This window comes from Ruditapes philippinarum, unplaced genomic scaffold (genome assembly GCF_026571515.1).
Source record: "Ruditapes philippinarum isolate M1 unplaced genomic scaffold, ASM2657151v2 ctg10296_1_1_1_1, whole genome shotgun sequence".
NCBI classification, from domain to species: domain Eukaryota; kingdom Metazoa; phylum Mollusca; class Bivalvia; order Venerida; family Veneridae; genus Ruditapes; species Ruditapes philippinarum.
In genome coordinates this window covers 1-26,151 of record NW_026858325.1, presented here as the reverse complement: position 1 = coordinate 26,151, position 26,151 = coordinate 1, and the positions used below count along the sequence as shown (strand labels likewise).

At 33.3% G+C, this 26,151-nt stretch overlaps 2 protein-coding genes across 2 annotated transcripts; both read left to right on the top strand.

The window, feature by feature from the left end:
* The first annotated feature begins 3,166 nt into the window (after positions 1-3,166).
* Positions 3,167-6,109, top strand: LOC132752829 (uncharacterized). Its single transcript, XM_060743215.1, has 3 exons — positions 3,167-3,330; positions 4,715-5,275; positions 5,910-6,109. Exons 1-3 carry the CDS (start codon positions 3,188-3,190, stop codon positions 6,037-6,039), a joined length of 834 nt encoding a protein of 277 aa, XP_060599198.1. The 5' UTR covers positions 3,167-3,187; the 3' UTR covers positions 6,040-6,109.
* Positions 6,110-8,865: 2,756 nt separating this feature from the next.
* On the top strand, positions 8,866-25,791 carry LOC132752828 (properdin-like). Its single transcript, XM_060743214.1, has 9 exons — positions 8,866-9,009; positions 11,878-12,435; positions 13,375-13,508; positions 15,562-15,732; positions 16,295-16,471; positions 17,821-17,991; positions 22,581-22,760; positions 23,576-23,745; positions 25,651-25,791. Exons 1-9 carry the CDS (start codon positions 8,999-9,001, stop codon positions 25,789-25,791), a joined length of 1,713 nt encoding a protein of 570 aa, XP_060599197.1. The 5' UTR covers positions 8,866-8,998.
* The last annotated feature ends 360 nt before the right edge of the window (positions 25,792-26,151 follow it).

Here is a 26,151-nt window from a genome sequence, read left to right as displayed (position 1 = left end):
TATTTTTGAAATATTGATTTTAAAGATTTTGAAAAAAGAAAAGAAATGAAATCCCCGGTGGAATAATAGATAATGTTGGTAAAATATCCTATCGGAATTGCCATAATTATTTGACTATCAGACTATTTTTCAAATTTTTATTATTTTGATTTTTGAAAAAAAAAAAGAGTTAAAATATCGTATAATTAAGTGAATTATTTCTAATTACCCTTAAATATGTATAATGTGAAATGAATTTTTAAGATAAGACAAATATATATGGTAGTGAAGTTTCTCACAATTATCGAGGCGCAAATATTCCTCGTTCTTTGCAACTGAATATATAAATGACAGATTTATTATAATTCTTTATCACATAATACATGTAAAACACGAAAATTAAAATGTTAAAAATACTAAATGTTATATTGCTCAATTTTAAATATTAAAATTATCTTTATATCATAACTCACTTGTTTTCGCTACAAACAAGAACATTAAGTAAATGATGATTGTTTCAACTTTCTTGAAAAGGTGACTACACATTTTACTGAACAATTGCGGTTTTTCGCAGAAATGAGCAATGTTTTTCTCTGTTTTAGTAAAAATCTGCCAACACCAAAAGCATCAACACAGTATAGGTCATCCGGCGACTTTTAAAGATTTACTGATGGAGCAAGACGTCTTGTGCCCTTCATTATTTCAGGCACGGACGGGCACCTGAGTAGAACCACCGACGTTCTGTAAGCTAGCTTGAAAGCTTCTTCGCATGAAAGAACCCAAAGTCCTTGTCGAGATTCGAACCAACAGCGACCGGTGAGGGGCAAGTAATTTTGAATTGAACGACCTTAACCACTCGACGGAAGCCCCGGTATATTCATTGAGAGCTGGAAGTGTTTACGTGTCATTATTGGTATTGTTATTATTCGCATGACGTTTATAAAAGATTATACAGTTATTTGATGGGTATTTGTGGAACAGTCAAAACTGTTGTCCCTCGGTATCAGGGATGACATTTGAAACTGTTGCCAGAGGCAGAAGCGTTTATTAACCATATCTTTTCAAAGACAGAGTATAAATATACACGTTATTTTATATATCTATGACCATATCATTTGACAAAGACGTATTCAATTGTTTTCAAACATTAAGATGAAGTACAATAACATATCAATGATATATCATAGAATGTGGAATAAGACGGCATTTTTTTCTAATCTTTACTTATCTAGATTGTATTATTTCTTTCAGGGAATCATCCGTCATGACAAAACAGATTAATATCGTACAAGTAATATATTTGTCTTAATATATATATTAATTGTTTTTTTGTACGATATCTTCAACAGTACGCAGTCGTTTCTTATCTTGTTTTTTTCCCTGATAATTGAAATAGTGTTATCGTACGTTTTGTAAAGCAGCTGCTTGTTTGTCGTTGTGGATTGACTGTAAAGTTCAGAAATATGTATTGCATAGAATGGGAACAGTTACTTTCGTCGGAGAAAATTTTCCTGCCTATAATTCAGTCGGCGAGGTGAGGTGATCCGAATGGTTTAAATTTACTTATTACATAATTTAGCAATTTACTACTGTGCTCTCAAGGTTTTATGATACAAGTGGCATGTTATGATTTCGGAAATTATCCTTTCTAAAATTCTGATGAAATATAGACTAAAGCTTGGCAGAAATTTGACAGCTTTTATCTACATTTTACAAATATCTATTTAGCTCGTGTGGAAAAATAATTGTCCATGAACTAACGGAACATTTTGTTATCTAGCCTATAACTTAAGGTTATAATCCTTTTGGGAACACAATATACCTATTTGTCATTGGCATTAGTCTCCATATAAATTTATTAAGATATATACTATGTAGCATGACTTTTCAACTGAGTTAGAATTTTTCTATACTGTATAGTTCATTAAGTGTTTGTAAACAAATAGTCGCAATGTATTTCCTTGATTCTAAACTCACCAAAGATTACTTTTTCTTGTCGATGAAAGGCTCCAAAATGCTGCAATTGGAGGTAAACAGTTCTGAAAACGACACTTGAATCTCAACAACGCAGAATTTAAAAAGAAAAATTTTTGGTAAGTTTTTTTAAATTTCCCAAATCACACCATATTATTTGTATAAAAGACATTTTTTTAATTTAAATTTTTCCCCAAAATAATAAAAATTTTTTTGGGGTTTTTTGTAAAACTGTTTATTTTTACTATGGTCAAAAAAATTTTAAAAGGAGAAAGATTTAAAATTAAGTACGGTTTAAAAGAAAAATTGAAAAAAATTTTAAAATTCCATCAGTTTTTTTAGATGTTTTGGAAATAATAAAGGAAACAAAATTTCAACCTGGGATAATTTGGCCAGAATTTGTGTAAAAAATTTTGCCCTGCTTTAAAATTTTGGGGAAAACATTAAATTCCCTAATTTTTAAGGGGGGTGACAAATTTAAAATACCGGGGAAAAAGTAAGACCATGTGTTTTTAAAATTTTGGAAAAAGCCCATTCTAATTTTTAAAGGGTTGACAATTTTTAAAATTTCAACAGAAATAGACCATGTGCTTTAAAAATCGGGGGGGTTGTCCATTTAATGTATAAGGGAATGAACAATATGAAATATCAACAGCATAGACCCTGCCAAACTGCTTGAGCTTTTTTTAAAGAGCAAGCATTGAACGACATCATTGCATCTATCAAATTATATGTAACATATTTTCACTTCGAACATTACTGTTTTGTATGTAATATGCGAAAAGTCGAACATATAATATCAATTTCTTTTGGAATCTCTCCCAAAAAACAGAACTGAGAAAATAAAAATCTAAAACATTATTACTGTAGATGACTCCATTTTACTGTCAACAAAGTCACATGCAGATAACTAGTTTAACAAATGTGTTTATTTTTGTATTAGCAACAATAATTTCAATTCTAGGCTTCCTATGCTAACTTTTTATGTTTATTTGTATTTTAAATGTTTGTACCACTGTTTACACTATTTCATGTTAATAGATATAATGTCCATGTAACATTTATGCCAATAAAAATGTTGTTGTTGTCGTTGTTGTTCTTTTACGTTGTACAATGAAATGCGTACACACATTTTTATCACCCCTCTTACAAAATTTTTTGCCCAAGGGTAAAAATGGAACATATATAAAAGTCATTGTCTTTCACTGTTTCATCACTTTAACCAACAACAGTCATGTATTTATGGATAGCATTACTGTTTTTGGGTACTACGCAACAACTTGTTCAAGGTGTTCCGTCGACAAAGAAATGCGTTGCGCACTGGGCTGATAATTTCAACTGCTCTGATTTCGAGGTCCTTAACAACATAAACTGCTGGTAAGTACTTAATTTTCAATGATATAAATTGCTTGATTTCTAAGCGAAGTGGACAGAAAAAAGTTAAAGAATAAAATGCATTTTTGACTTTGGAATAAATAAATTATGCAAAACTTCTATGCAGCATACAGTTTAGATGTGTACTGTATAATTATTCATGAAAATAATATAAACAAAATATACGTTAAAAATACAGAATTTTCTTTTGCTTCGTTTAATTGTTAAGGAATTGATTTATGGTGTGTATTAATTGTTCATTCTTTGATATTTTAAATAATTTCTGCGACATTTCTCTTGAATTTCACGTATGTCATCAAATAAATTTTCGTAAGTTTAATTATTTCAATGATTTTTTCATCGGTTTTAAAAACATTTATATAAGTTCGATTGCGAAATATATATATACATCCACTTTCGAGTCCGCTTCCTGGAACCAACTTGTACTTGTGTCATATGAAGAAACATGGTCGTGTTCCACTGGTTGAGAGGCAGACACTTTAACCACTAGGCCATCGCTCCCCTTTTTTTATTCGTCTGTAAGCAATTCGCTTAAACTAAACAACGTCGCTTATATAATTATATTACAATTCTGATGTGAACATTGCTTTTTATGGTATTTTAACATATAGCAAGGTTGGAATAAAGCTCACTTTATCAAAACTTTCCCCAAAACTAAGCATATTATATATTCAAAATAAATTTTGTTGGTCATTTATTAAAAAAGACGATTTTGTTATTTCATCGTTGCTTATTATTTAAAATAAACTAGTCCTTCATCATGATTACACGGGGGGAAGACCTGTTACACAGGAAATGAGTTCTTATGATAACTGGCAGGAGTTCTTATTATAACTGTAACGGAGTTCGTCGGAAATTTTTTATGTATACTACAGAAACGCTCGTCAATGGTAATTTTCATCTTTAAAAAAATAAGCGTAAGGTGCTAAATTAAAACACTAATGATTAAGCTTGTCTTAAATTTTGTATTATGTGTCAAATACAAATTTATAGTCCATTTTTTCAACACCAACCTTTGGTTTAAAATCTGGTAGTTTTTAGTAAAATTTCCAAATTATTTGCTAATTCGCACATTATTGACCTGCTCATATGTGATCATCAATCTCTGACAAATATATCTATCTAATTATGATGCAAAGTTGCAATCATAAAGCCCCGGCTAAAATGCCCGATTTTTCAATTGTCCTGAAGTTTTTGTGATAATGACCAATTTGAGTGATTTTGCAGTACATATATATACAAGAGTTTTCCGACGAACTCCGTGACAATTATCACAAGATTTCCCGGCAAGTTATCATAAGAACTCCATCCTTGGTGTAACAGTTCCTTCCCCCGTGGATTAAACATGGTTGACTTCAATTTGCAGGTATGACTGGAGATGTAATTTAACTTATTTCCACGAAAAGGACATTTGTTCTGATGTTATCGACAATTATGCGGATAATTATGTTTCTATGATATGGGGTGTGTATCCAATTAACAACTACACTTGTCACCATGATATGCAAACGCCTGCTGTAATGGGTATGAACGAGCCTAATCATCCAAATCAGTCAAACAGGACGGCTGCCGAGGTTGTAGCAATATGGTCTGAATTGAAGGCAAATTCAAACGGTCTTCCTTTAATATCACCTAGCGCCGCAAAATGTGGATCGGGTTGCGCACAGACTGAACTAGAATGGTGGGATGAATTCTTCCTCTTATGTAATGGCTCGTGTAACGTCACTTACCTTGCTGTACATACATACTGGTGCAATGCTGACAAAGTCATGAACTATCTGGAAATGCTCTACAATAGATATAACAGACCAATTTGGCTCACGGAATTTGCTTGCAGACCAAACGTAAACAACCGAAACGAAGGAAGAATAAAGAGGTTTATGGAGGATTTACTACCACGACTTGAAGCAGCTGACTACGTTATCAAGTATTGCATATTTCTTGCAGTTTTTTAAATATCATTCTATAGAAAAAACTATTCACTCTTTATTTATTTCAGTCAGTAATATCACGATCTATGAGATCATTGCGTTGGACTAGTACTATAAAAACTGTATGGCACGTGGGTTCAAACCTTGTCAGAAGGGGGTTAGCCGCTTTATGCTTATTCTAGAAACTTAACACGTATTGCTATGACCGCCTACATGGTCAAGGGGTTAAGAGTCGATGACTTCTAATCCAGTTACCTTTCAGGTGTGGGTTCGATACCCAGAGGCTGCTTTGGTAGTTAAGCACGGAGGAAAGTAGTCTGTACGGGGTTAATTTCCCCAGCGATGGTTGGAAAAACCCGTTATATGATGCTTTACTGTTGTAAAAAGGCGAAAAAATGAAACATAAAACAAACAAAAAAAAAATGAACTTCATAAAGGAAAGGCCCCGGGCGTGTTTTCTTAGTACAAAAAGACTTAGACAAAAAAGTATAAAATTATCCTAATATGTGTAAAAATTTTGTTGTCTCTTAACTTTTTTCAAAAAGGAGCGGCATATGTGTAGACATAAAAATTATAGTGTAAGATTTTCCCCCTTTACATTGCTAATAAAATTGCATTTATATTTTTCAGGTACTTTTGGTACATGGCCCGGATTCCGGACAACACTGGCTATATCGGGACGTATGGTAGCTTGTTTAGAGGGTACACCACTGAACTGACTGAACCCGGGGAATTCTATAACAACTACAATCCTTCTTAAATTCAAAACATGGCGCTGTTCATTGGACCTGATAATGTCGAATCTTTTGAAATAAATTTCTGCATCTGAATATCTCAAGTTTTTTTTTTATTTATCAGTAAACGAACAGTACTGTAAGCGTGTAAACGAACTGTACTTTAAACGAGTACCAGTAAGTAACTGAATAGTTTTCTTTCTATAAACTTGGGTCATTCAGTCATTGGACCTTTTTCATATTGCATTATCTCAAACGCATTGACCTATACCACGCAAAATATCTTTAATACTCAGTCGTTTCAGTACTGTCCTTGAATAGGCGCAATCAAACCGAACCTGCAACATTTTGAACTTTGCCGTTTTAAACTGTCTTTAGGGATTCTTTTTCTCTGTATTTCAACTTGGTCATTACCATTCACATTTTTTGTAGGAAAATGAAAAACTTGTACTGACTGACCAGCGGACATTGCAGACCACATACAAACGGCATTGTTCTACTAAATTCTTGACTTTAAGAAAAATTAAAGAGCAACATTTCGACTCTCCTATTATTCAGTAAATATCTTGCATAATGTGTGTTTTTGTGTCTATTTTACTAGTACATTAAGCGCCACATGGTAGAAATAACACGATATTTGTATTGATATTATGATATAAATGACGGCTATAAAATATATAGTATGTTATAAAATGTACAAAGGTGTGTATGCTTCGATAAATCATTTTGCAACATTAAGAAGGACTCAACGTAATATCCGGGGTAAATATAAATTTTATGAAGAATTATGACTGTGTGTGCTGTTGTACGAGGGATATCCTAGTCTTAATTTTTACCGTATTCAATGCTTATTGGGCACGTGCTATAAAAGTACTCTCCGCTCACGAAGAAATCGGGGATAACCATTCACAATAAATATAACTTTCGCTTGAGGCAACTAAGGTTATGTACACTGTTGTTCAATTTGACAAATTAAAAAGCGTATTGTAAAATACGAGAATAAAGATCAACAAGGCAAAAGCAACGTTCACGCATATACTGCTCGTTCACGCATATACTGCTTGTTCATGCTTATACTGCTCGTTCACCACGCATATACTGCTCGTTCATGCTTATACTGCTCGTTCACCACGCATATACTGCTCGTACACGCATATACTGCTCGTTCACGCATATACTGCTCGTTCACGCATATACTGATCGCTCGTTTTTGCCGTGCCTGATATTAAATCAGAATTAAACAAAGGGCATGTGGAGAGTACCTTATCATATCCCACAGTTTAATAAACATTGGATATAATTGATATTTAAGATGGGCTTCGTGATAGCCGTCATGCTACAGCTACGTCTGAATGTGTTATTACTACAGTAAACATTGCTGTAGTGGATGGTGCACGATATGCTACGTCATCGCTCGCTTGGAATATGCTCCCAAATTTTTGTTTGGGAGTCTGAGTGTGAGCAATTAAAAAAAAAACCAATATCCCGTTTTCAGGATTAAACTAGGCAATCAAACTTTAAACGTTTTTTTGTTGTTTTTATATTATATCAAGTTTCAAAGTCAGTCTTTGGCGCGCTACAATATTATTTTTTTTGATATTCTAACGATTTGTTAGAAAAAAAAACCCCCAAAAAACAAGAAAATATTTTCCTTTCGAGTCGACGAGATATTTACAATTGATAAAGAAAAAACAAAACAAAACATTTTGCAGGTGCGCGATGACCAATGCCTTGTCACTGAAAACACAGTTGAGGATACACATCATCTTTGTAGCATGGGGTTATCAGTTTTCACATACATGCTCCCACAGTATATAAGCCAGTCTACTTCCTGTACTCGCATGAAAGATACAAGTTAAAATATATAGGCACTAGTGATCGGAAGTATCATGTGTTTGTGCTCGCAAGATAGGGTACATACTGAATTGTATAGACTCGCAAGACTGGGTACAAAATGAATTGTATAGACTCGCAAGACAGGGTACAAAATGAATTGTATAGACTCACAAGACAGGGTACATATTGAATTGTATAGACTCGCAAGACAGGGTACAAATTGAATTGTATAGACTCGCAAGACAATTAAGGTACATATTGAATTGTATAGAATTGTAAGAAAGGGTACATATTGAATTGTATAGATTCGCAAGATAGGGTACATCATGAATTGTATAGACTCGCAAGACAGGGTACATATTGAATTGTATAGACTCGCAAGACAGGGTACATATTGAATTGTATAGACTCGCAAGACAGGGTACAAATTGAATTGTATAGACTCGCAAGACAGGGTACATAATGAATTGTATAGACTCGCAAGACAAGGTACATATTGAATTGTATAGAATTGTAAGAAAGGGTACATATTGAATTGTATAGATTCGCAAGAAAGGGTACACATTGAATTGTATAGACTCACAAGTCAGGGTACATATTGAATTGTATAGACTCACAAGACAGGGTACAGAATGAATTGTATAGACTCGCAAGAAAGGGTACATATTGAATTGTACAGACTCGCAAGACAGGGAACATATTGAATTGTATAGACTCGCAAGAAAGGTTACGTATTGAATTATATAGACTCGCAAAGACCGGGTACATATTGAAATGTATAGACTCGCAAGACAGGGAACATATTGAATTGAATAGGCTCGCAAGACAGGGTACAGTGATTTTGTTTATATACTGCCGTAGCCTACCTACAAACTAATGCTACGTAAGATTTGCGTTTGGTAATATTTCTTAACAGCCCTCGCATGATTTATACGATTAATGTCCATTCTTAAGACATATAAAATGTATAAATATTTCCATCTGTTTCAATTCATTAGTTGCTACAAAATGTTCAGACTCAGAACTTGGATATTTGTTGTTTGTTTTGTAACATTACGGTCAGTTTTCTGCACTATTTTGTCACAAAAGAAGGGTATTGTGCACTGGCATGAGGAATTTCAATGCACCGATTTTGACGTTTTAAACAACATGGCCTGGTGGTAAGTGTTTTCCATTTATTCAACTCAATACAACCACTCTTTACTCTTGAGCTAGAGCTTGGACTAGAGCTGATTTTTTAAAGTGCATTGCGACAATTTTTAATTCAGTTTTTGAGTTATCATTATAGTTCATAGTATGAGATAAAAGTGATAGTTTAACGAGCGACAATACTTAAAGGCCCTTTATGTCTCAAAAATGCTATTATTTTATTTCTCGAAAATTTTAGTTTTAAATAAGAATCTTTTTAACAGTTTCCAAAAGAATAATACATTTGCCTCATAGATAAACTTTTGGCTTCTTTTGCTCTGTTGTTAATTAGTGCTTTACTTCCTTAAGTTATTAAACACCCATCATACTCTAAATCTATTATCTAAACTTTATTAAACACATGTTTGATAACTTTTAAGAACAAAAGAAATATAAGGACTTCTGATTCTTATTGTCGATAAACATAATTTCTAGTGGTCCAAATATATACCTTAAATTAAATTAAATTAGATTAAATTGTGGACAAAAAGGGATGAAAATATTAACAAGAATATTTGTTTTAAAAATGTACGTTTTACGAACTTAAAATAACGATACGAGCATCACTTCAGCAGCTCTTTATTGATTTAGCGGACATGGTTTCATATTTTTTTTATATTTTATTAGATCGTGAGCTTTATTCTATGAAAAAAAAAACAACTTATAAAGACCGCATCATTGATTTGCCTAAAAACTATATACACAGGGGATATTTGTTTGTTTGTGTGTAAGATGAAATTTTATTTCATCTCGTGAATTTGAAAACAGTATTCTCACGAGTGGCTACGCCACACGTGAGAATACTGTTTTTAAATTCACGAGATGAAATAAAATTTCATCTTACACAACAAACAAACAAATTTTCTTTTTATTTTATGCTATAAAACAAGTTAAAACGAATTTTCCATTATATTAACGTTAATATTAAAATCTGTTTTCCCCATTGAGAGTCCCATTTAGTCGGAATTTCTCATTAAATACAAGAAATCTTGAGCTAAAAAATTAGTTCCACAATCAACGTTAAATGACGGTGATAATTTTCATTTGATTAAAGTAATATGAATGAGCGGTTGTTTTAATAATAAAAACAAACAATTCTTGTACGAGAAAAAGTCCAACCATCCATCCATATTTTCTGTTACTTACAGTAACTGCGAATCAATATTAGACCTGGCTTTGTTAAATGTTAGCAGAGGCCATTTTTCAAAGTTGTGTATTTCACGGGAGGAAAAATAATTGTGTTTGATTCAGAGGGATATCATTTTAATTTGTTAGTAATACACCTTTTTAAAATATGAGGATTGTAACAGACAAAATGTAAGTGTTGACAGATGTGAATCATTCAAATAGCAGCAAGGAAAATTAATGGAAAACTTCAAACTAATCAAAGGCTAGCTCATGAACGCTGGGTTGTTTACATATTCTACGGGGATAGCTGTCATTGCTTTTCAAGTTTTCATAAAGCAAGCTGCATACGGCAGTTATTGCTCGTAGGATACTTTAATATGCCCAAATGTCATCAAGAGCAGTTTTACATGTGGAAGGAATGTATTTTTCAGACTGTAAAAATGAAAAAAAAAAAATTAGAGACGAAATTTTGTGATTGGAATTTGAATGAATAGAAGTAAGTTTACTTCTTTTTATTACTTTTGACAATTAAGTTATTTATCAATTTCAGCTTTGCTTTTCTTTAAACAGCCTGACATTGTCAGAATTGTCAGCAAAAATAAAATTGAGGTACCACATGGGGAAATTCTTAAAAAGTAGTTTCGTCATTGAAAATTGTGAAATTATATTTTGATGATTTTCACTGTGAAATTATCAAATATAATTTTCACGAATAAATCAGTAATCCACTGAAAAGCATAATATAAATCAAGTTCATATTTAAAGACGTTTCTTGCAGTTTCCTCATTCTTACAAATGCAAAGAAGGAAATTAATGAACAAAATGTCCTTAAATGTTGCACGATTAAAGAGAATCATAATTGAAAAAAATTTATGAAAATCAAATGTGGGGTCACATGACCTGAAACATTATTGTGTATTTTCTGAACAGTTTAAGAGAAATTTCTCCTACACTGCTTATTTTTCTTATTCATGGGCAACAATTAAAATCACCGTTAGAAGATATATTGTTCATTAGAATTTGCTATCAATGTTATGCCATGCAAGGTATATATTCAATTTCAAAACAAAATTCAAATTTCAAGGTAACTTGAAAAAATGTTGACTGGAAGAATAGTAGCTCTGTCTTGTTCATTCTTGAATAATCACCAATCTTTGAATTTTCTTTTTGTCGGAGATGACTATGATATTAATCAACAGATATTTGTTAGTGTTAAATATATAAGCGCTAGCTGTAAGTATTATTCATATTTAGTAATTGTTACAATATAAAATAAGGAAACAAGACGACAACTGGTCATATCTTTCAAAGGTACTTAATTGTATAGTTGGTGCTAGAGAGCGTTACTGGTGTTGCACATTTTCATTATTCCTCATGTACATCATCAAACCGAGTCTGCATAAAAAAAATTAAAAATCCACTAGCAAAATTATACTTATAGAAAGGTGAAAAGCCTACTATATGTTCATTTGCCAAACAATGTAGACTTTTCACCTTTCTATTACTATAATTTAGATTTTTTATAATTTTATCGGTGGTTTTGTGTTAGAGTGTTGAATTATTTTTTGCAGAGGTCCGGAGCAAGGTAGGGATGGGGTGTCCAAACAGCAGTGCCAGGTGATTTACACTACACATTCAGAAAAATGTCTACTTCAATACTATTAGCAAATAAAAGCCACTAAATCAACCATTACATCTTATATTTTTTACAGGTATGAGTATAAACCTAACATTGAATATTTATCTGGAATATGTCCATCAAGATACATTAGTTACCTGGATACGTATGTACCTATGGTTTGGGACGACAGGATAAATGTAAATGACGTAATGGACGGGGCAGAGTATATTCTCGGTTACAATGAGCCCAATCATGTAGGACAGTCTAACATGACTCCACACGAAGCCGTCCTTGCATGGTCGGATATTGAATCAATAGCAAACGGTAGACTCCTTGTAAGTCCATCTGCAGCCCCATGCGGCGGCGATTCCACTTCCTGTTTAGGAAATAGAGACGAATGGTTCTATAGTTTCTTTGAAGAGTGCGGAAACCGTTCACCATCTTGTCAAATTGATTTTCTTGCTACACATACGTACATGTGCAATGCCAACCAGGTGATGAGACATTTAGAACGTCTTTATCAGAACTATACTCTACCAATATGGTTGAAAGAATTTGCTTGCGGGGGTGAAGGGTACGACGAAATCGATAACCTGAATTTCATGAAAGAAGTATTGCCTAGATTAGAGGCTTCGCCATTCGTTTTCAGGTGAGTTATACAAAATTTTAATGTTGTTGTTCTTTAGGAAAAATTATACACGCTCACATATAGAGAATATACCATACATATCCCGCTTGTACATGGCTATATTTGTAAATGAAAGTGGCGCTTGTAACAAATATTATTATTAAGAAACTGCCCAAACTGAAAATATATATTGTTAAACAAGACGACTTTTATATAACCTTTTATTAGTGACGCTTTTATATGCTGTAGTGCTTTAGCTTTAAAGACATAGTTACTTGCAAAAGTGTCGATAATTCCGAACAAGTAGCCTTGCCGACGCAGTTTTCTTTTGATCACCAAAGAAACCCCAAAAACCCCTAGTTAAAACGGGAATTCATTGATAAGGGGCAATGACCTATCGGGAATCACAGAAATTTTTTAGTCAAAGGGGGTTTCAAACCCCTGAATGCGGGGGGGTTTGGGGTTAAAGTTTCCCCCGGGGTGATCGGGGGAAAATTAAACTATGAGGGTTTATATTCCCGGGCAGGGGGAAAAATTTTAAGTGTTTTGGGGGAAAATTTAAAGGGTATATGAAGAAATTTAAAAAACATATTTGGGAAAATTAAATGAATGAGATTATATACTCTTCATTAAAGGGGATGACTAGAACATATTTTCAGCCTCTCGCGGCATAATATAAATTTTAAATTGAAAAGAGTTTCCCTTCAATAAAAGTTAAAATAATGAACCTACCGAATATTTAAAATTTTATTTTTTACATTCAAAAATAACGATTGTTTAACGTGAAAAAAAAAAATAAACGTTGGTTACATTATATGGAAAACAAGCCATGTTATATTATAAAAAACATTTAGTTCCCTTGCCGTGTCGCCGAACGCTCGAATATTATTATTTTATTCAACTCGTTTAATTAATTCAGTACTGAACGTGCACTTATTCAATATCCTTTATTTATTGCAGATATTCCTGGTACAAGGCAAGGATTTCAACAGATCATTATGTCAAAAAAGCTGCCAGTCTTCTTGATCCCTTGGGAAGTTCAACTTTGACCAATCTTGGTATATTTTATAACGGATTCAGCGGAACGGAGAAAGGTTTTTCAAAAATTTATATTTATTTACTCAATTTTGAAAAACAATAACACGCTCACAAATTAAAGTATTGTTTACTTGCGAAAGTTACTATTTTGTAACGGTTCAAACTTTAGGAACCCTCATCAATGTAACGACTTGTGTCAATACCCGGTGCTAAAACAAAACACTGAAAAGGCTCACCAGTGAGGTTTTCTTTTTTTCAAATAATCGAGATATTAATGCCGGCTCGCCACGGCGAGCCGGTATTACGTTAGGATTTTACTGAAAAACAACCTTAAACTCCGAATCCATCCAAAAATTTAATCGAAGCTTGGCTTCCAGCTTTCTACAGAATTTATCTATCAGGGCTAGGATCCAAAACTATTTAGCCAATCAAATTTAATCTTACATAGCGTCAAAAAAAACCTTCAATTTTCACGCCATTTTTAAAAAGCAGCAAGTATTATTTTGAGCGCAAAGATATAATGATGATTAAAATGTTTGTTTTCATGAATTCTTTTCAAAAAAATCATATTTACACTGACTTGTTTTAGCGATCTCACCTATTCCTCTGTAGTAAGTTTTCGTTTGGTTAATTAACATAAGTGTACATCTGGTTCTGTGCATTTTTTTCTTTTTCCTTTTTTCCGGTCATTTTATCCTTTATCGGTATTTAGTGTATATATTTACTGACCGGGGTCCGGGAGGCCCGGACTGGCCGGGATCCGGGATCGTATAAGATATAGAGGAAAAACTAATAACTATGTTTGTGTTGATTATTGTCGTAATGAAAGGACATTAAACGTTAAGTTTTTTTATTGTATGTAATGAACGTTAAATTAATCAAACTTAGGATATAAATATATTTAGAGGTATTTATTAACAAACTTAAAATGCGAAATCCCAATACTTATAATTATATGCCTAATTAATTGGAAAAAATCAAAGACTACATTCTTGAATTGGTCAAATCCCGGATCTATTTATATTTTAATGCGATCCCAGTTTTTCTGAAAACTATATTCTTGAACTGGCCAATTCCTGGGATCTCTTTATATTTTAATAGGACCCCAGCTTATCTGAAAAATATCTTAGACTGGTCAAAATCTTGGATCCCTATATTTTTTGTTAATAGGATCCCGGCTTTTCTGATAACTTGTGTTTACTTTAGGACTTGTGTCTGTCACTCATTCCAATACTAAATAACATATTACAACTTAACTTCGTATAAAGAGACATCTTTATGAATTCTAAATCTAAGATTTTTCTGATCAAGGTCAACAGGCCATATAGTAAATGTGCATAGACAAAGGGACTTCATTCTATCTGTTTACATGCATCTTCATATATACTCATATTCCTCTTTGTTAAACTTAGAGAACTGGCTTCCATAACTTTATTTCAATTTTATATTGATGTTCGCTGAAGTCTCTTCAGCTAACAGAACTATCATTTTTACATTTAAACGCACCCCTGGAAAAAAAATTACGAAGCGAGTCGCTACTAGCTTTTTTAAAAGCTAACCTTGTTTCGAGATTTATGTACCATTTCACGTGGGGATAGACTTGCAAAATTTCCCGCTCATTCCGTTTTATACCAGAGTAATTATTTCAACTGTGAAAAATGACCCAAAAATTTAAATAACATGAAAAAAGATAATAATACAAATAATTAGAAAAATAAATATGAATAAAAAATAAAAATGAATAAAAAAAATAAATTAACGATTTTAATTCAAATCCGACTCGTTATTGCATAAAAACAAAAACGACAAGAATAAATAAATAAATAAATCAAAAATAAATAAATAAATACATAAATAAATGAATGAATAAATAAATAAATAAATAAATAAATAAATAAATAAATAAACGATTTCTTATTTCCTTGTGAGTGTATTCCTTATACATTGTATTATCTTTTGCACATTTTGCCGTTTTAAGTTTCCCAGTATCTGTTGAAATATGAAATAATTTCATTTTTATGCCTTTAGGATATTAAGACCTCAGTTGATTTCCTTTAATTTTTATTGTTTTAATCATTATCAAGTTCATCAAGCAATCTTATTTTACAGTTGATGGAGTTTGGTCAGAATGGAGCGATTGGGGCGACTGTAGTGTTTCATGCGAACTGGGTCAAAGGTCAAGGTCGAGGACGTGTATATTTCCAGATCTACTAACAACTGATTTGCCTTGTATTGGAGATGATGTAGAAACAATGGCATGTAATCTAGGAACATGCCCAGGTAAGCCCTTCATTATTGACCTTAGATAACTGTCTATGTGTGTGAAATGTAATTGTCCTTCTTTGGATTTTTAAAGTCCTTATCCCTTACAATAATTACACGAATGTGTACTGGTTTTAATTTTTATATACAGTGTCATAACAAGGCATTATGCTTGTGGTATAAGTAGAACAATAAATGCCTATGGCTGCGTTTGCTTTTTTTGACATGTTTTATTTTCTGAAGTATTACTGATGCGTTTTAGCATAGCATTTAAATTTAAAGGTACGAAGGTTAAACAACGAGTTCAGAGACTCCCAGAGTGACCCTATTATTATAACCATGCGTGTTTTATAACATATTTTTTTGGATATGTTTATTTGAAAAAAAAAATCACTACATAAGTTATTGCTTTATGTTACAAAAAAAGCGCTTTGCGAAATCTCCGTTGCTATTTTGTCATTGTTTACTTGCAAACACACACACACGCATGTATTTCTGACGTATTGAGGACATTAATGTCCATTAATATATCCAACATTATATTTAATATGCCTATAAATGTTTTCTTTTGATTTTGCAGTTAGCGTTGACGGTGTGTGGGGAGATTGGGGACAATGGAGTGACTGCGGGGTAACATGCGGAGAGGGTCAAAGGTCAAGAACAAGGGAGTGCATATTTCCAGATCCTGCGAACATGGGAGCTTATTGCTCGGGAGTGTCGAATGAAACCGAAATATGTAATATACAGGATTGTCCAGGTATTCTTTATTACCATTTTCTTTTCTCGGAATATATCAGCATTAGATTCTACCTGCCATTAATTTATATGAGTTCACTGCGTTTCTTTTAGTATTGAGCTTGTTTACAGGTGTCACATACAGAAATACATTCTTTGTCATTTCAGATATATTAACATTAAACTCGTCACAGAACTGTAGCGATAAATAAACACGAACTAACTTAAAGCTGCAAGCCTTCGGATGAACCAAAATATTTTCAAGAAAATCAAACATGAGAAAAGTGTATTGAAATAATTAGAAATTTTTCAAGTTAAAGTTACATAATATGTGCGATTCATGACTGATTTTACAGTATTTACATGTATCACTATATATCTACTGCATTACTAACACACACTGTAAATACTTTTTTGGCGTATTTTGAACTCCTTTTGCTTATTTACGTGGATTGTAAGTGACATTTGCAATGTGTAAATTACTTTTTTGTTTATTTCACAATATTTAACTTTCATATACATTTTCAAAAATGTCGTGAAAGCTAGAATAGATCTGGAGGTATCTGCTTAAAATATAATATCTTGCTTCGTTTGTCGTAATAAAAGTAATGCACAGTATAAAAACTTCTTAAGACCACTCTATTACTAAGACCGAAAATAATTTAAACGAAATGTTTTTGGTCTTATTTCAATAGTCAAATGGTCTACTATGCTAATATGACTTACATTTCCAGTCCCGATTCTTGGTTTGATTTACTTTTTGAAACCAAGTGTTTAAACTGTTTTCATTGGAATGTTTAACAAATCTGCAAAGTTAGAGAAGTAATATAAGAGTGCCTAATATGTTATTTGTTATGAATTCAGTTTACAAATGGCACATTGCCTAATATTATGTTTAATAAGCAGACTAGCTGGACTGAAACATACAAAATGTATACTTAAAACTTTCTGCAGAATTATGTCTTGTCATCTTTAGATCAAAACAATTTTTTATGAAAACAATTTTTATTCTATATAGTGTATGAAAGTATATATATCTGGACATGTTAATAGATTTGACAAAATGAAATCTGAGCCTTGATAATATTATTCACTAATAAGACCATCCCACAAAGTATATCCTTTTATGACAAAAGTCTATGCGTGATCTCTGATAGTGTAATGAATTAAGTAAACAGAAAAAAAGGAATGTATAATTTCCAGCAAACCAAACTGGCCATAAAGTGACATAAGATATATTTTAGTCAAAGATGATATTTCATCAGTCAGAAAAAAGTAAATAGGATAAGGCATCGTGAGAAAAAAACATCATCCAGTAAACCGTATCAGCATTAACTCTTAATTTCGATCGATGATTTTAATAATTCCTAGTTGACGGTGTGTGGGGTGATTGGGAACAATGGAGTGATTGTGGAGCAACATGCGGAGAGGGTCAAAGGTCAAGGTCAAGGGAGTGTATATTTCCAGATCCGGCAAACAAGGGAGCTAATTGTTCGGGTGTGTCGACTGAAACGGAAACGTGTAATATACAGTCTTGCCCAGGTATTCTTTAGTTTTATTACTTATCAATGGAATAAAGACATTGGTTATTTTCTGCATACATTTTCGATAGCAATGGCAAACATACTGAATTATATAACTTAATCGTAAAATTGTGTCCTTAAATGTGTAAGGACTTTGGAAACAGACGCATTTATCATGGGTTTTTAAACGTCTACCATATAGTTACTTTGTTACAAATAATTTGACAGTTAAACACATTGTTTTAAAATTTTAAAAGTGTATATACGTTTGGCGACCTGTCAATGAATACACCTACCTATATCAATCCTTAAACTATACTATTTCAAAAATGTTAGTACCACTGTAAAATTAAACACATGTCTTGTCAACCTTCATCAACTTCATTCTGCTCTGTTTATAATTGAGCCATGTCACGACAAAACCAACATAGTGCGTTTGCGACCAGCATGGATCCAGAACAGCCTGCGCATCCGCGCAGTCTGATCAGAATCCATGCTGTTCGCTTACAAACCCTATAACAGGTAGAGAAACTGATAGCGAACAGCATGGATCCTGATCAGACTGCGCGAATGCGCAGGCTGGTCTGGATCTATGCTGGTCGCAAACCCATTATGTTGGTTTTGTCGTGACGCGGCTCAGATGAATATTGGATTGCATAAACCATTTTAAACATATTATTTAGCACTTTAGCATTGATATACCTAACAATACGTTTCAATTCGACAATGGAAACGTCCAATGGATCCATGGATATCTCTGATAGAGTTCCACCATCTAAAATAATATTTCACATAAATCTTATTTGCCACCATAATCAGTTTCGCAATAGTTAACTCCCATGGACTGATTATTCTACTTACCGGCAATTTGATTAAAGTCAGCTCTAAAAAACGCCCTACTTTTAAATCTGAGCGTGACCATATACGAAATTATTTTGGTGACTATTCACACAGTCAATCATCGGCGAGCTTTCATAATTTTGAAAGCGATTTTGTTTATAACTTCAACCCTTGGAAAAGGTAAATTTCATGTTTTCGAGAACAAACATTGCGTTGTCCATATAGCCGACAGGTAAACTGGTAAAACAATCTTGCCCATTAAAATTGACTCTATTTTTTCAAGTAATTTGTTTTTCTAACAAAAATAAACAATTTGTTAAACATTCACCTATAGCGGTATTTTATTACTTCTTCTAATGCCTATGTTTAAACCGGTTTGATTGCATGGATGAAATAGCTTTCTCGGGAAATTCAAATTATAAAGAAGGCGAAACATATACGGTCGATAAAAGAAATAGGTAGATCAGAACTTTAGTCAGATTTCTCCCACCGGTTGATGATAATCGGCCCGCTACATGCACAATGGCCCGGATGTCTTGATTATTCATCAATGATTATCAGAACAGAACAGAACAGAACAATACTTTATTATCTCAAATCAAAAGACATATGAGATTACAGAGTAAATGCAAATTTCAAAACACATGACATGTGGTGTATGCAAACAGTATTATAAAGCGATATTTTCAGTAAATTTAAATATTCAGTTATTATAATAAGTACATTGATGAGGGGAGTGGGGGGGGGGGGGGGGGGGCGATGCGAGAATTATTCCGAACGGTGAAGTCGTATGTTTATACAGGTGTGAAAATGGTATGAATCTTAAAACAGACTATAGACAGTTGTAGGAGTATTGACATTCGTGTCTATTTCAGTCTTATCTGATTGGCTCAAATTTGTTGACCTTGAATTAGATCGTGCGAATCGTGACAGACTTAAAGTGTGTCGCGCTTATAGAAAGTATGTCTTTATTTACTAGTACAAACAAAAACAAAAACGGATTAATGTGCGTACTTGTCAACAGAAAAAAGGTATTTTGCGCAAAACTAATTGTTTAACCCTTTTTCTTATGATATTAATTTATAAATTTGTGTTGCGTTTTTTAGACTTATGCCATGTTTAGACAGGTAGGGAAGTGGTTGGGAACATTAATTTGATTTGCGATGTAGAATCGGGTTACTAGTATATATTGCGTTATTATACAGTTTGCATGTTATGGCATTAATATACATTCTATACAGCATATTAAAGATGACAACAATAGTCAGCGTGAAGCAAACATGAAGTCTTAATATGAACAGATAATGGCAATGGACAGAATTTCGAAAAATATAAATAAGCATTTTTTCCCTAACAAACATTATATTGCATGATTTGTTACAAACATTACCTCCGTATTGTTTCAAATAGTATTTTAATGAATTTACAAAGTTTTTGTAATTGCATAGGACTTGAATTCGTTAATAACATTTTGAATTTTATAATGTTTGGATTCCTATAATAATACCTGTTAATATATTTTTTTCTGTGGTCATCAAAAAAGGTGCATTTCAACAGATAATGGAGTTCATCTCCTATGTCATTTAAACTACAAAGAGAACATTTTCTCTCAGAGATATCTGTACCTTCCCATCTGCCGATTTCTATCGGGAAAAAATGGTTTCCTGTTCTAAATTTAATCATATTTATAAAATCTCCCTTATCAAGAGTCAATAGATAATTTTCAAGGCATATATTTTCTTTATATATAGAATAATTTCTCCCTTTGCTTGAATTTTGTAGAGTTTCATGCCACATTTGATAATTCTGATCTAAAAGTACCTGTTTAATAACACATTTGATCGTTTTGCTCAGACATTTGACAAATCTCATTATTTATTTTAATAATATTTTCAGTATTTATATTTCTAACAAAATGACTTGCAAGTTCATTGTTCCATTTTGGTTTGCTTGTATTTTTATTAATAATATTGTTTGACATAACGCTTTTAGTTCTAATTTGGCATTGTATCAGCGCGTGACCATCTGAGTATAAATTATCAAGGTCAGTTATTTGGAAGTCATTTAACAGTGGGTATCCATCTAATGATGATACTAGATAATCAATGACTGAAACATTTCTAAAAGTCATATTGCCAATGTTTTTATCTGATCCTAACCTTCCTAAATTATTGTTTTTACAAATATCTATCAGTTTATAACCGTGATTATTTTTTTTCTTGTCCCTAGATTTCCTGGTAAGACTTATACATCTTAGTTGCATAGCTGCATGTAGGTTTTAGCACTATTTTTTCTCTGATTTATGTCACAGTTTTTTCCGGTTCTAGCCGAGGCATCTCCCCCTGAGACCTATGTTCGAATCGAGTCGTGCACGCCAGGCTGTGAGCCTCCTGCAATAAGTGTTGGCTGTTTCTCCTGTAAGGCTTGGAACTGTAGCATCGACTTGCTATACTCGTCCACACTGTCGTCACTAGCGGCGGTGTCGGTTTCGCTCGAGACATCATTTTGGGAGTCGTGCTCCATCAATGTTGAGTAAGGATTATGTGTAGTGACCGGTAGTTGATTGGACGTTGCATTAATGTTCTCGTTCCGCATAGGTTGATCGTGATTCTTAGTTGTAGAGTGCGCTCGTGTAGTTGGGATCCGAGAGTCCTGCATGATTTCATTCCAATCAGGAAATTCGTCCTTTATCACTTTCCGATTTACTATTAATTTGGCAGAGTTTGCTATTTTTACAGAACCCACTTTATTTTTGGCCTTCTCCGCCTTGAATGTCGACCATAGTCTGCCTTGCGCTTGCACAATCTCGTTTGGATAGTCCCGATTTATTCCTTTATCAGGTTTTCCTTTTAATTTGTACGCGTTTGACAGAATGAGTTCAATATCGCACAAGTCCCTGAAACTGACTATAATTGGCCTAATTTTATCACGCGCGAATGCGCCTAGTCGATGAGCATTTTGTATACAAATGTCCGAAGTTTCCATATCCAGGTGATCGTTTAAGAACGCCTGCACTTGAATTGTACAATTTTCAAAATTCTGTTCTGGGATTCCCCGAAAAATTAGATTTTGTCTGCGACTTCTAGCCTCTTGGTCAATACTTCTATATTCTAGAATCTTTAAACGTTTATTTTGGTCATCATTTTGGCTCAAGACTGATTTCATGTTTTGCTCGATATCTTCGACACGTGTATATAGGGAGTTAGTAGTTAACATATCAAATAATGTGACTAGTTTATCATCTACTGAAAGTTGTTTAAAGACATCTTTTGATATAAATGTGTTTTCAATGTTACTATGAATTATCACTTCCGACCCGTTTCAGTATAAATGTCTTTAACAACATCGATAAAATAAACAGGTGCAACATTGAAAGCAGGTGGTACACTCCCGTGTCACACTTTACTAGAATAATAATAATAATAATAATAATAATAATAATAATAATAATAATAATAATAATAATAATAATATAATAATAATAATAATAATAAATAAGTAAATTAATAAATAAATAAATAAATAATAATAATAATAATAATAATATAATATAATAATAAATAATAATAATATTAAATAATAATAATAATAATAATAATATAAATAAAAACATAATAATAATAATAATAATAATAATAATAATAAATAAATAAATAAAAAAATAAATAAATAAATAATAATAATAATAATAATAATAATAAAAATAATAATAAAAATAATTAAAAAATGATGATGATGATAGTAAAAGTAATAATATGAATTTTACAGAAACTCCAGTTGACGGTGTGTGGGGAGAATGGGGAGAATGGAGTGCTTGTGGGGCAACATGTGGGGACAGTCAAAGGTCAAGGACCAGGGTGTGTATATTTTCGGATCCAGCAAACCCTGGAGCTGATTGCATTGGTTTGTCAACGTCTTATGAAACGTGTAATATACAGGATTGTCCAGGTATTTCTTTAATATATATCAAGTTTAACAAATTTATTTTTGATTTCTTGCAAACTTTTTCTACCTTATTACCTTTGAGAAGAAAAACATTTATCTCACTTATTACATAAATACCATTGATTTTAATACAGCTTAATGTTATTACTGACACTGTCGTTGTCAGACAGCTATCAAAGAACAATGTGAACTTTATAAAGCATTTGGTTCTTTTGTTCATTCAATCTTCATATTGACAAAAAATTATTTTACTGAGAATTGCGTTTTTACCGTTTTTGGTAATATTTCGTCGGTCTTTCCCACCTAGAACCGGCTTTTCTTGATAACCAGTAATAACCATTATCTTCGCAAGTGACCAAATACTAATCCAACATGAAATCTGAATCAGCCAAGGAGAGACAAATGAATATTACAGTCCATTAGATGCAGTAACCAAGAACAATTTACGGATAAATTTCGTCTCAATCTAAGATCGAACCAACGACTTATGAATTAGTAATCCGAATGCTCTCCCTATTGAGCCAAGCAGCCAAGTTAAGAAATAATTACGTTGAGGCGTTGTGAAAGATTTATGTACAATTAAGAAGTTTTATTGAAATATCGCCCTCTCTCAGCATATTTACTTTGTGATAATTTAACACAAAACGCCCCCCCCTTTTTCCTTATATGCCTTGTCCCTTTTATACCCGTATCGGCCCCTATTAATTCCTTTCATTTCACTTATTACACGTCTCTCCCCCTGTCCTTTCCCGGTGTTTTCCGGGCGCCCTGATGTTGTGGCTGGTTTGTGTCGATCTTTGATCTCATTTGTTTTATAGAAGGTGACCCATATTGGGGAGAATGGGTCGTGTTACAATGCTCCGAAAACTGTGGAAAGGGTATTCGGACAAGTACCCGTTTCTGCTTAGTTTCTGGTGTTGAAACAGACGTTAACAAGTGCAAAGGTAAAGCTGAAAAAACAACAGGCTGTAAGGGATTAATTGTGAAGGTGGGTAAATATTTTGGTAGATTGTTACGAGCAATTGGTACTCATTATTCCTGATCTAAGAGGACAATCAATTTTGCAAACTTCAATACGTTTATATACTGCCGGTAGTTTGTGATTGTTTGCAACTTTTACCTTTTGCCATTTTAACATTAATGCTATTTATTATAAAATAGATATTTGTCCTTTTAGCTTAAGCATTGTTGGATTAAATGTACATATAACACAATATTATGCAGATTGTATATACATTTGTATCTAGAATTAGGGAGTGGTTGAGCAGCAACATCTTATGCCTTTAAATGGTAAGATAGATCACGGGAGTGTGATATTCTGTCAATGTAAATGAGAAATATACTAAAAAAAAAAAAAAAAAAAAAAAAAAAAAAAATCAATGTGAAGTCTATAACACAGGAATAGATTTATACTTCTTATATATTTATGAATGAAATATTTATGAAATAAAATGCATATTTTCATTTTCCGCACTGCAGTGAAACATTTTTTTCAGTATTTTCAATGGTGTACACCCGGACAACTTTCCCCCTAATTCAGCCAACACGCAACATTTAAGGGAAGCATTTCAAATTGTAATTAAAAAAACAAACAAACAAAAAAAAAAACAACAAAAAAACACCAAAAAATGATCATTTGATTTTAAGTCTGTCTTCATTATTTTAAATATAAAAAAGCTTTTATCATAAAGCTGCGGTCTCACTTACTCCGGTAGATCCCAGGACCATCCCGGTAAGTAACCGGGATGATCCGGGACGATCCTGGATGAAATAATGGTTGCGGTCACACTAACCCAGGCAGCAGTTGTAGTTGTAGTTACGGTAATTCCCAACTAACCGCCTAGGATGCGCTCCGGATCATCCAGGCAGAGCCGAGGTGAAGCTACGGTTCATGCATGTGCTTCCCTGGTCATTCCAGGATGACGCCGGAAGAGCCCCGGTTGACCCAGGCAGAGCCCCTGTCGATCCAGGCAGAGCCCCGGCAGAGCCCAGGACGATCCAGGCAGAGCCCCGGTAGAACACCGGTGGACTGAAAACGCGCGAAAATGATAACATTGATACATAATTTTTATTTAATATAATATATATAGTTCCAGAATAGTAATTCATGATGATTTTCTGAAAATTCCGTATGCAAGACTGGATAGAAGGGAAATCGGAAGGGTTTTAATACAAACAAGTGCAATCATCGCAAATGAACCGGACTTTGCCGGGGTTCTACCGGGATCAACCGTAGCTCCATCGTTATCCTCCGGGGCTCTTCCTGCATCCTCCAGGGCTCTGTCGATATTCACCGGGGCTCTACAAGTATTCACCGGGGTTCTACCGTAGCTCTACCGGCTATATCATACCCCGGATCATCCCCGGTTTCTGCCGGCGGAGCTACGGTGCCTCCCCGATATAACCCCGGTCGTTCCCGGCAGAGCTAAGGATGAAGCCGGCATAGCTATATCTTCCGGGATCATCCCTGACCACCCCGATGATATTAAATATTTTATTCCATCCGAATGAGTCGAATGCCGTATGTTCCCGGATCATCCAGGACGTTGCCGGCAGAGTTATGTATGTACCCCGCTTGTTCCCGGTCGTTCCCGGATCACCCGGACGTTTACCGGGGCTCTGACGGGGCTTTGCCGGGATGTAAGTGAGACTGTAGCTTAACCTTTAAACAAAAATATGCTTATATCATTTATGATATTTAAAAAGATCAGTAACGTTTTCATGCTATTAAAAATGTGGTCATTTATGTCTATAGGACACATAGATCAAAACCAACATAATTTTAAATATCAATACATGTTTTGTTTTATTAGCTTCGTCAGTTGATACATAAACTTATGTCTAAAAGATGTTTTCTCATATTCACTTTTTTTCACCATTAATTTGTAATCAGTTTATACTGATTGTACCTGGTTGGAATGGTCAGCATGGTCGCAATGTTCGGCGACATGTGGCGAAGGAACCAGGTCACGTGAACGCGAACATTGGTATCCAACTAACACCATGGATGGAGAATGCTACGGAAGAGATATAGAATCAATGTCCTGTCAAGTTACTCATTGCTGAGGTAAAACTTATAAATATTTAAAGGTTGTTAAGCTATATGTTACGAGCCAGGCGTAACGAGAAAGAAAAGCCAGCAACAAACTTGTAACAATAACAAATTTATTACAGAAAAATTATTAAAGAAAAATAAAATAACAAATTGTGTTTACAAATACCTGAAGTCCAAATAAAATGTAAAGTCTAATGTCTAGTCTGATCCTGAATGATCCTTTTTGAATAGCACAGTTAAAATCCAAGTTAAATCCAAGAACACTTTTAGAATAAATTCCCACAATAAAATCCACAAGAATAATTAATAATCCAAGCTCCAATAAATCACTTAATTTCC